This window comes from Cibotium barometz, chromosome 4 (genome assembly GCF_041138505.1).
Source record: "Cibotium barometz isolate CiBa-2024 chromosome 4, ASM4113850v1, whole genome shotgun sequence".
Lineage (NCBI taxonomy): Eukaryota > Viridiplantae > Streptophyta > Polypodiopsida > Cyatheales > Cibotiaceae > Cibotium > Cibotium barometz.
This window is the reverse complement of record NC_141049.1, coordinates 67,501,530-67,514,036: the sequence shown is the minus strand read 5'-3', so window position 1 is coordinate 67,514,036 and position 12,507 is coordinate 67,501,530. Positions and strand designations below refer to the sequence as shown.

The following is a 12,507-nucleotide window of genomic DNA, read 5'->3' as shown; positions in this document are numbered from 1 at the left end:
ATGTTGTCACATGCTGCACTACCTCATGGTTTTTGGGCTGAAGCTGTTATGACAGCCGTTCACCTTATAAACAGGTCACCTAACACGAGGCTTGGTGGGAAAGTGCCAGAAGAAGTATGGACAGGGAAGCCTCCGTCATACAAGCACTTGAGAGTGTTTGGTTGCGTTGCGTATGTGCACATACGCAGGGAAATGCGCACCAAACTTGATCCTAAGTCTCACAAATGCATATTCCTAGGATATGGTGACAGAGGTGAAATGGGGTACAGACTTTGGGATCCCATGAATAGAAAGATCATACGCAGCAATGATGTCATTTTTGATGAAACATGCATGTATAAGGAGCCTGCAAGGCAACAGGAGCCTGGCAGAGTCATCTTTGATGATGATGGACATCATGGACAACAACAAAGGGCTGTAAATCAGCCATTACAGCAGGAAAACCAGCCCTTAAATGGTGCTGAAAATGGTCCAAATGGACAGCCAGATATGGCAGAAGATATCCCTATGGATATACCACAGTTAGAGGATATACCGGGCATGATTTTTCAGCCTTATGGCATGGAACAGGAGCCACCAATGGGTGATATGCAGGCTGGACAGCAACCTGCAAATGATGGTCATTGGGTACGGAGGTCCACTAGACCCTCCAGAGTCCCTGACAGGTTTGTTCCAGGGGTTGACTACTTGATGCTCACTGACTGTGGGGAGCCCTCATGTTATAAAGAGGCTTTACAGAGGGCAGACAAGGCTCTATGGGAGCGTGCCATGAAGTCAGAGATGGATTCTCTGCATAAAAATGAAACATGGAAGTTGGTGCATTTGCCTGCAGGCAAGAAGGTTTTGCCATGCAAGTGGGTTTACAGGCTCAAAGTTGCACCAGATGCAAAGCCAAGATACAAAGCCAGGTTAGTGGCTAAGGGCTTCAAGCAGGAATATGGTGTGGACTTTGATGAGATCTTCTCTCCAGTGGTCAAAATGACCACACTTAGAGCTGTGTTGGCTTTGGTTGCGCATGATGATCTGGACTTGATTCAGATGGATGTGAAGACTGCTTTTCTTCACGGTGATCTCCATGAGGAGATATATATGCAGCAGCCAGAGGGTTATGCAGTAAGTGGAAAGGAGAAGCTTGTATGCAAGCTGAAAAAGAGTCTTTATGGGCTCAAACAGGCACCACGAGAATGGTATCATAAATTTGATACATTCATGAAATCACAGAAATTCAGGAGAAGTGACATAGATCACTGCTTGTACACCAAGAAAGCTTTGGATGGCAGTCTATTGATTCTCATTTTGTATGTTGATGATATGTTGATTGCCGGGAAATCTCGTAAAGAGATGGATGCTTTGAAGAAGAGGCTGCATGAGACCTTTGATATGAAGGATTTGGGTGATGCAAATCACATTTTGGGTATGCGGATACTTCGGGACAGAAATCAGCATGTGTTGTATTTGTCTCAGAAGGAATACATTGGCAAAGTCTTGCAGAGGTTCAATATGGACGGGGGGAAGAAAGCTAGTACTCCTTTGCCTCCATATGTGAAACTCAGTGCTATGGACAGCCCACAGTCAGATAGAGACAGGGCTGATATGGCCAAGATTCCGTATGCTTCAGCTTGTGGCAGTCTCATGTATGCCATGGTTGCTACTAGGCCGGACATTGCATTTGCAGTGGGAGTGGTTTCTAGATACATGGCCAACCCTGGCAAGAAGCATTGGGAAGCAGTGAAAGGTGTCATGAGATACCTGAAGGGCACACAGGATTTGTGCATTTGCTTTGGCAAACAGGATGCATTAGTGCATGGTTACACGGATTCGGATTATGCCGGTCATCCAGATAACCGGAAGTCTACTACCGGTTATGTGTTTACATTCACAGGAGGTGCTGTGTCATGGATATCCAGGATGCAGAAGTGCACTGCCTTATCTACTACAGAGGCCGAGTATATTGCAGCCACAGAGGCTTGCAAGGAGGCATTATGGCTATCTCGGTTAGTGGTTGATTTGGGCTATACAGGGGATATTCCATTGTTGCATTGTGACAGTCAGAGTGCCATTCAGTTGGCAAAGAACCCTGTTTTTCATGCAAAGACGAAGCATGTGGATGTGAAGTATCACTTCATCAGAGAGGTGATAGAGAACAAGCAAATTCAGCTTGTTAAGATTCATACGGATGACAACCCGGCTGATCTGTTGACGAAGAGTTTGCCTCCGGAGCGGTTTGCTCATTGCAGACACTTGATGGGCATTGGATGAGGCCAGTTTCAGCCTTGATATGGCCTTGTATATTATCATGTACATGCTGATTTTTTCTTTTCCTTTACTTAAGGGCACTTTGCCTTTAAGTGGGAGGTTGTTGGGGTAAAGGCGTTATGCCCACCCTTATAGTGTGTACAAGCCCATAAGTTATAGTACATAGTACACTTAGTACTTTTAATGTACTAAGTGCACTATGTGTACTAGTGCAATATACATGTGTGAGAGGGGAGTCACACACTCATGCTTTTCATGAGTTGACTTATCCCCACAACTCTCTCTCCCTTGCTTCTCTGTGTATGTCTCCCATGAATGACTCTAAACCCTAATTGCAGTTTCTCCCCATCAAATGTTGCCTTTGGTCAGGTGCGGACAGCCATTGCAAGATCTCAGGATAAGCATAAAATGGCTGCTGACAAGCATAGAAGGGACATGGAAGTCAAAGAAGGTGATTGGGTATTGCTGAAATTTGAGAAGGCTAGGCTTCGGAAGAGGCCAGGACGAGAAGGATCATATCCTAAGCTTTCTCCTCGCTATTATGGACCCTTCAAGGTGATTCACAAGATCAATGAAGTGTCCTACAAGCTTGCTTTACCTAGTCATTGGAAGATTCACAATGCTTTTCATGTGAGTCTATTTCGGAAATATATCGGGCCAGATCCTGATGAGCCTGTCACAGAAGATCCGCCAGAAATTGAAGAGCTTGAGGAGATCCTCCAGCCAGAACAGATTGTTTTTCACAAGGAGAGAAAGCTACCAGCAGGAAAGCTTTCCAGGAGATACCTTGTGAAGTTTAAGAATTATTTGCCTATTGATGCCAAGTGGGTAAATGAAGACTATTTTGTTGATTATCCACAGTTGTTGCAGGCATATCTTGAGGCTTTTCAGTTGAGGTCAACTCTTTAGAAGCCCGGGGGGATGTCACCAATTGGCCGACCATTTGGTCCATCTCCAGTTTTTGTGTCTTGTTCACTTGAGGCCAGGCCGGTGTCTCGTGTGAAGAGGCCAGTATTTTTGCTGACATGGACGGGAGCCAGACTGGTGCCACCCGTGTGTTAGCAGGATGGTGTCGTATGGACGGGAGTCAGACCAGTGCCACCCGTGTATGACCTGGACTGTGTTCGACCCATGGGATTGTCACGCCATGGAAGAGCCAGTATTCGTGCCGTGTTTTGCCTATGGGACTGTCACACCATAGGGAGACTCGTGCCTGGAACTGTGTCTTTCCTATGGGACTGTCACTCCATAGGAAGACCAGGTTTTTATGTTTTTATGTCGTGCCAGTTTTGTGCCGACAGATATTTTGTACTTGTTCCATGAACGGGAGATATGTCCATGTTACTATTTGCACATGCACACATATTTTGCATGCTTGAAACTGTTTTCGCATGACTTGTATTTTTGTGTTTGCCTGCTTGACGTGTTACTTACTGAGTGGGGACGCCTGCCAGTGAGTCGTGAAGTCTGCTCTGTATTCTGACAAGTTTTGGTGCATGTGAACAGGTGGTAAGTATGTCGCACATGTTGTTTTAATGTTTCATATTCTAACCTTTTATTTTATAAGGTTAGGTGTTCACATTTATTTAAAAGTGGGCACCCCCTTTGGGCACCCACTTAGGGGCCAAGGTGGGGAGCCCCACTCTAAGTGAGTGTGGGGGTGGGCATGGTCACCTACCCACACTAGCCCCCCACATGCATGCGTGGAATTCACTAGAGAAGACTCCACTTAAATTTTACAAAAGAATACCCCCTCCTTCAAGCATGGATCATCACCACCCGCTTCTATCTGGCGATTATTCACCATCTCTCTCTCTGGCGCATGTTTTTCATGAAGGCGATTGCTTCAGTACCCTCTGTTGCTGGCTGCGCCTGCCTCTCTACAGGTGGCTGAGTATTGTTGCAGGCGGCTGTTTACTCCACGCTACCTTCTCCTGCAGGCGGCTGTCACCTCCACAAGGCTGCACTGCTGCGGCTGCTCTCACAGGCGGCTACTGACAGGCTGCCCTATCCTCTACACTACAGGCTGCAGCCAAGCCCTTTCACATGCTCCTACAGGCGGCAGCATATTGGCAGTAGGCGCTGCCTGTTTTTTTTTTCTTACAGGCAGTCGTGGGTCCTCTCCAGCAATCTGCGCTGGTTTCTCTAGTAAGCTACCCAAGTAGCTGTGCACAGCAGACTGGTACCTCCTCTATACTAGGCGGTTTCTTTTCTCTCTCAGGCAGCTGTGCTTACAGCAGGAGGCTATCTTCAGTTGGCAACTACACAAGCCACTCCTTCCATCTGTGTTCATCACTAGACAGCTGCATCACTAGGCGGCTGTAGCAAGACAAGCTCCTCCACAAGAAGCCATCTACAAGTAAGTGAATTTCAGATTTCAGTAAAGTATTTTATGTTTAAATCTGATAAGGGATTCATCCCTCTACGGCCACACCCGTTCGGTGCCGGGTTGTCCAAGCTTTATTGGAGAACCTCGGTCCAAAGGTGCTGAGATCGGGAGAGCCAGGCGTTAGTACGAGAGCGCCTGTTTGTGCGTGGTCTCGGAACACCAGTGAGGCGCTCTCCGCGGAGTCCAGTGAAAGCATAGGACCGTAGAGATTGGACCACACTAGTGGTCGTACTGCTTCAAGCTTCTACATCAAGTTTCGACTTCGAGCATATTTGTTTGGTACTGTTTTCATATGTACATGGACATTATCTGGTTCTTGGAACCCATGGAGCATTGTATTTATTAAATACTCCCAATAAATATATCATATATTGAGGGGGGGTCGGCCCGTTCCGGCCCCAGTGCTGGTTTCCATCTTTCCATTTCATTTCATTTAAATTTCAAGTTGTATTAAGTTGTCCATTTCAAATTTGTGGTTTTAAAGTTGTGCTATTAAGCGTGTGGGTGTCCAACGGAGTCTTTCCCACTTGACGGGATCGGTTTCAGAAACCCGGATTTAGGCCTACAAACCCTAAAACATGAACCCTGATTTCAAAAGCGCTAATTCAACATGCACAACTATACGTAGGACTACCCAAGGCTCTCATACCTATTACCAATGTAACATGACTAATATGCAAAAGCATGATTATTGAAGATTAACACTAAGCAACAAAGGTTAACGCTATTCACATGCACAATGATGACATAGAAGATTCTTTACCTAACCTACTCCTACTGTATATTACTGAATGAATGAGTAATTTATATGATTCGCAAAGATCCAAAATAGATCTAAGCCCTGAATCCTAGCATAAACTAAAGCTTACTATCCTCCTCTGTGCACTAATGTAAAACGCTGATTTGGAGGTGTCCTTGGCTGATCCAAATGTTGTGGTTGCATGTCCTTGGTCTTGGCTCTACAACCTTTGTCTCTAAATGCCCAAGAATGACCCTTTCCGTTCACGTTTTTATTTTCTGCTGTTTTCAAAACCTTTTGGGGGTTGCTGTTTTCATTACAAGGGGTTTTTTGACAATTTGGTCTAACCCCTCCATACTGATCTTCTAAGTATGTAAATAATCCTTCTCCTGATACGGTGTGTATTGCCTCATGATTTGCAGATCAAAGCTCGCAAGCCTTTAAAGAAGTCGCAATCATTAGACATCCTCGTGTTGGGGAGTATGCTTTTGGCTTCATCACTTCCACTCTTGTTCTTCAGGTGAAGGATTCTGACACAAGTTCAAGCTCCTGCATTTGTTTTCAGCTCCATTGGCTCTTTTTTTGTTGACAGTTATACTTTTGTTATTATTATCTCAAAGATCCTTCCATTAGTTACCAAAAATACAGCTGAAACAGCTCAATCATGGGAGACAAGAAAACAATAGGGGATAGGGAGGGGCTTTTCCTTGCTGGCTGGCTGGCTGCTCTAGGAGGAAGGCTACCTCATACAATGGGGGGGAGGGGGGAACAACCAAACAGGCCTATAAAGCGAAGTAACCTTGTTGTCTCTGACCTTGAGTAAAGGACTGCTGCCCCAAGTCTGCAAGAAAAACCTCTCGGCGCTCTTGCATACGCTCAGAGCGGCCTCGAAGCTTCTCCCACTGGCTACGGAGGGTGTGTATGATGTCCGTCCATATGCTCCTCATGGACTCAGTGGGTGGCATGGTAGTGCCCTCTATGGCCTTCCTGCAGAGCGATCACGCCGGATGTCCCATGTTGCTATACTGCTAATGATCTCCCACCTCTGACAGGAGCATGTGGGCCTCCTCCCACCGATAACGGGGCTGTCATGATACTGTGGTGAGAGAGGAGAACGGCAAAGTCTCCTCATATGCCAAGGCCGGTGCTGTCTTGGAAGCCACAGGCCAACCCCCCCCCCCCCCCCCCCCACAGGTGATGGTGCGGGGCTGGTGCCTAGTCCATGGTGAAAATGCAGAGGATCTGCAACCAAACATATTACGCCTTGTGACAATCCCAAAGGCAATGCCGCTGTAACTCCAGAGATTGTCCACATCTAGAACAAAGAACCGGCCAACCTTCAACTGCCAACCAGGTGCCCGTTGCCAAGCTCCTGTGTGCTATCTATCAAAGGAAAAGAGTAATCTTTTGTGGCCGAAAGCTGGCTCACAGCCGCTTCCAAAATTCACGGAGGAAGTGTGTGGTGGTGCCCTGTGTCTACCTGTCCTCTATTGAGGGGGGGATCGGCTCAATCTGCCTTGTGGTCCTATAGAGAAAGTCATGAGGGTGCCTTCATTTGCACTATGGATTGCCATCGGGATATCATGTCTGGTAAAAAATCCTACCCACTTAGGGGGAGGCGGATCGTGGACCGGTGCGAGCTGCTTGGGAGGGATGGAGGAGGCAATGTCGAGGGTCTGCTTGTGATCCCAGCTAGGCTCCTCAATTGGGCCACTGGTGGGAGAGCCGTTGAAGGTTAGCCACTCTCCAAGAATCTGGGCCGCTGCTTGCCTGCAATCCTTTTTCTAATTTGACTGTGGTGTTGACTCTGGTGTGATGACCTTCTTTGAAAGGCAAAAGAATTATGGAGATTAGCAGGTGATGTGGTGTTAGGTTACCTGTTCTGAGATGGTTCTTGTTCTATTTTTTGATGCAGCACGACACAGGAGAAGAAGAGCTCTGCAGTGTCTATGTTCCAACTAATCATCTATATATTGGTGACATTGTTTTGCTGAACTCCAAAGACATCATCCGACCGAATCTTTCTGTTCGTGAAGGGATAGGTACTTTATTTTGTGGTTTTCTTGATTTTCATAAAGTACTCAAAAGACCTGTTTGTCAATATGAGTCTTTACAGACATCTTCCCTGCACATCAGCTGGTCAAGGAGCAGGTGACACCTGCCTCAAGTATGAGAGTTTTCAAACTTTGCACTTACAAATTTGCTTTTTTATGCAGAAATAGTCTTGTCAGGGGGGATGACAATGCCGCAGCACATTTATCCACTAGAGACTCGGGTTTTGCCATGAAACAGGTGTCACGAACTTGATCCATAGAAACTCACTCTTCCAGAGGCTTGTAAATGTACTTGCTCACTGTATCAGTATTGAGTTGTCTCTCGAAGTACGAAAGTGTGATTGTGGTTGCACTGATGTTGGGGTTTTTTCTGCCCTTAGATGTAGCTTTTCTGTTCGATTAAGGATAGATAGTACTCAGATTATCATGCCTGTCCTAGCCTGTCCTACACTAACAGCAGCTTGCACTCCCATTCTATGTGGGGCTGTGCAGGTGTTTTCATCCCTTTGTTTTGCTCCTTTGTAAGAGCCCAAGCCAGTTGGTAGTGAGTAGCCAGTTTACTTGTTTTCTTTTACACGCGTGATTCCGCATGCGCACATTTTTTTGAACCACTTTAAGACATCCAATAATAAGGAAATTGATTTTGGATAAATGTTCTAGTGCGGAGGTCTTGGATCTATGCGGGCAATATATACATCCTTCGCCTGTGTTTTGAAGTTGAGAGTTTTACGAACATCCTGTGCGAGTGTGTGCAGACGATTAGCTGTACGAGCAGGACAAGAACACATATTGCACAAGGTGATGGTTTTGAAGCCTAGAATTGGATTTTAAGTTTTTAAATATATGTTTATTTAGCTAACACTTCATGGGTATCATTCCCCCACCCACGCAACACACACACACACACACACACACACACACACGTGTACCTACATGCTTCCCCTCCTCTACTCACCTGTCCACACCTGTCGAAAAGTGAAATATCAGCAATCAAATATTGTAGTTAGTTTTCTTTTATAGCCTCCGTTAGTTTCATTGTCAGCACTCGATCAGAAACCTCTTTGAACTGTCAAGGTTAGGTACTCCTTGTGAATATTGTGTGATTTTCCATTAGTGTAGTATGGTATTATCACGTTGAAACAAGTTTACTCTGGTGGTCTGTCTACATTTTGGTTAGCACAGTAGTGATGCTTTTTGCCCATTATACTTTAAGATGTCTCTCAACCTTTGCTTGGATTGCTTTGTTTTTGTTAGTTGTGCTTGCCAAGAGTGATGAGTGAACTTACACAAAAAGTGTGTTAGACAATGCTCGAGGAAGGTGGTCAGGGTCACATTGCATTAGTCTTGAACATATATTGGACGTGTTACACCAGGCCCCAACAATGTATGCTACCCAACTGGTGGCTAATCAAGCTACTATCTTGGTCACAAGTGGCCTTGCTTGGTGTTCAAACCGAGATGGGGGGTGCTCAAACTGCTCAAACATGATTACTGCTCGTAAAAGGGTTCGTACAAACTTCAGTGGGGTTGAGGATCGTATAAAAATATGATGAGGGTGGAGGATTGTAAAACCCTTAATGACCACTCAAAGGTGATAGGTTGTATGTAGAGGCTATGTGCCGAGTTAACAGATATTCTGTTCCAACTAATTTTCTAAGAGCCTTGGTAAACATATTAGTACATTTCTCTTTAGTCTACATTAGACTAATTTAGATTAACTTGTGTACTAAGTGATATTGAATATTGATGTGTTGACTAGTACTAAATCTTGAAGTGCTTCGAGTGAGCTTTGAACATTGGGTGCTTTGCAATGACCATGGAACTTTTGTTGTCAATATGAAACACTAATGGTAGCTCTTGCATTACTTCCATGTTCTTAAAGACAGTGTTACAAAACACAATAGTAGAAGCATGATCTTCATAGTACAATGCTTTGAATTGCGGAAAGAAGTGGAGAGTAAAGAATATTATTGCTTGCAAGCTTTGATTACAAATTGATGGTTGTGCGTCCACTCGTGTGCTCTGGGTAATGAAATGAGCTTTGATGGATAGATTGTGGACGAAGGATGTCTTGCTTAAAAGAGTGCTTGAGCACAATGAATTCGATGATGAACAAAGGTTGCGAAACTAATCTATATATAGTATCCTTGGTGGGCATGATCATGGGTCTGCCACATAGGCCAACCCATGACTTGGTCCAAAGTGATCAATCAATCATATCATCCAATTGGGACCATATTAGACTACAACTACGTTCCGTTGGACTTACTATGGCTCCCACTATCATCTAAGACCGTCTAGACCCTCAAACAAGTCTCACAACTTGAGCGCAATGTGTTTTCGATGTGCTGTTTAACACTTACTAATGCGATCATAGAGCTTGCAAAAGCATGTGTTCTACTTGGCAAGACTGCCAAGTCTACCCTAACCATCTAACCACATTTGGTCACCATCCAATATCTAAATTGGAAACTCTCGGGTGCCCAACGCTCACCACAATGGCGGTTACTCATATAGAGGGCTTTACAAAATTGAGCATATAAGCCACGAACAATAATAACATGAAGGAGCATTGAGCAAATTGTTGTTTCAACATACACGTCTTCCAAGATGTAAAACAAAGTGTGATTATTGATTGCTTCTTAATGATCTAAGAAACATGATCCAAGAAATAACTCCTAAACCAAGTGGAAGATAACACCTTGGGATCATCGACCTAGTCTTAGTCAAAATACCTTTACGGAGGCATGCTCCAAGTATAAACGAACTTATGTAAATGTTTGCACTAAAACACTTGAAACAAGTAATACAATAAGAAAGGTTCTAGCTTAAAACTTGCAACTTTACCATTCAGAAGCTTCATACAACTTTAGGGATTTTGAGACAATGCGAGTTTTTTTAATGAGTGATCTTAACCTACTTCACAAACTCAAAGAAGCAAGTATAAAGGAAAATTCACTTATAAAGTGTCATCAACTAATGTGAACATTGTAAAATAGGTCCTAGCTAGACTTAGTTAATGTGGAGACGCATATTTGATGTACAAACAACTTAGATGTAACATGTGATTATTTGAATCTCTAGTATTGACAAAGAGCTATTCAGTCCATGTAATTGATTTTGCTTTTGTTGGTAACTTTTTAATGCCCATATGAATCTCCAAATCATGTTGTTGCTATTTGGTCCATGTAATTGATTTTAATTTTGTTGGCAACTTGTTAATGCCCATATGAATCTCCAAATCATGTATGTACACATGTTGGCATGTGATTTGAAATGTCCTCCATAATGTAGTCTGTCATGATATCATGTCACATGATGTTTGTTACATCATTTGGTGATGTAGAATAACAATCCAAACAAAGGTGTCCAACAAATTATGCAAAATGATCCCGCTAACTAGGAATGCTCTACACTGATGACTTGGCATGCATATCCAACTTTAAAGAGGATGTATCAAGTGATACAGTTGAGGGTGGAAACTGCAGGTTTACATTAAATTCTAATTTATGATATGTTGTTGCTTGAATAATGTAGTGTCTCTCAACAATTAAAAATGGTGTGCTTGGACTTGTATCCCAACTCATGGGTCTTCCGAGGTAATGCCTTAAGTATCGAAACCGCCTCTGAGACTGGAGGCGACAAAGCTAATTAAAAAAGCGTTTCTATTCGATTCTTAGAACGAGCTTGCTCATCTCTGACCCTGGCTCGAAAAAAAAAAACAAAAAAACCTTGGACTTGTATATACAATTGGGGAGTTCAATACTCCTTTAAAAATCAAGTGGAGAGTCTTTCTCATGCATTTCATGAGATGCTTAGTCCATGTAGTGCAATTATGCTATCGCATCACCTTTTATTTAAGGTTATAGATTTGAGCAATGGAACTCCATCTTCTCCGTCCATTAGGGGGTATTTGGACATCAAAAGGGCCCATAAGGATTCCTAATTTTAAGGAATTAAGGCTAATATTGTTGAGGCATTAGGGGACAAGGGTAATGAAGAGGCCTAGTTTTAGGCCTCTTCATAGCTTTTCTACCCCCTACTTACCTAGTTTTGGGCCCAAAAAGAAGGGGTCCAAAAGTAGAGGATCCCTCTCTCTCTAGGATTCTCTCTCTAGCCAGTCGGCTCCTAAGTTTTTTGGTCCCTTTATAAATTCTGCCACTATGGGGGGCCCAAAATAGTGTTTTTTTTCATTTGACAAAACTTTTACCATAAAACTTCCCCCCCCCCCCTCCCACACACATAACGTTCCTATGGTTTCTTAACATAACCGACTTAAAGGTTTTTTTTAGATAAACGTTGCCTATGTCTTTATTACTATACCTATTATCTTTGGTGGTACCCCCATTATTGGGCATTACTACACTGGTTATGCTTGGCAATATTCAAAGATTGGAGTTCTACAAAAAATTTGCAGAGAGATTTACCTTAATCGATGGCAGTGGTAGCTGGCATCCTCGGTGCGTTTGCGGGTATAAAAGGACCACGTATCATGTGAGTTACACAAACTCACTTAGCCTGTTGTGTAATACTAGTTTTTGGCTATGTCGATTGTGCTGGCTTCAGCTGGGAGTTCTTCTTCTCAGGTAAATGCGATACCTTGGGTATTTATCATATTTTTTGTTGCCAACGGCTGTCTCTGAACTCATGGGATAATAATCTTTTGAATCCCATATTATGGACTATTTGAATATGGTTACTCGGTTTTGACGTATGCATGTTCTTTATGCATGGGTTATTTTAACTTTGATACTCTCTAGTGTTTTTGGAAAACCGAACTTTAATCCTTAATAACATGCATGCATACATAAACTCTGCTAATCGTTTAAGATTTGCAAGTATCTGGCTTAAAAAATGAATATGCATTTATGTTGGAAGATTTTTTCATTTCTGCCATTAATAGAAGCCTATGGCTCTCTATTTTGGACGTTGCGTGGAATAAATGTGATTTTCTTCTATTTTGAATACCGATAGGGGGGCTACATGCAATTGTTAACCCACAATTAATCTCTTCTATTATCTAATCCATGTCTTTACACTAAGTATAGCTAGTTAGCTTGAGTGCAACC

At 43.4% G+C, this 12,507-nt stretch overlaps 1 protein-coding gene across 9 annotated transcripts in view; it reads left to right on the top strand.

Moving 5' to 3' along the window:
* The window catches only part of LOC147639541 (protein LIKE COV 1-like), an 86,304-nt gene extending 77,122 nt beyond the window's left edge, over positions 1–9,182 (top strand). Inside the window, exons 5-9 of one of the 9 annotated variants that reach the window (XR_015265041.1) lie at positions 5,807–5,904; positions 7,300–7,426; positions 7,601–7,676; positions 8,099–8,236; positions 8,812–9,182. Coding sequence is in view for 6 of the 9 variants with exons in the window: in XM_086792520.1 (XP_086648646.1) it covers positions 5,807–5,904; positions 7,300–7,426; positions 7,601–7,671 (296 nt within the window). In the remaining 3 variants the exon portion in view is untranslated. The other 8 variants (XR_015265040.1, XR_015265039.1, XM_086792520.1 and 5 more) reach the window with 8 other exon arrangements.
* Positions 9,183–12,507: the final 3,325 nt, after the last annotated feature.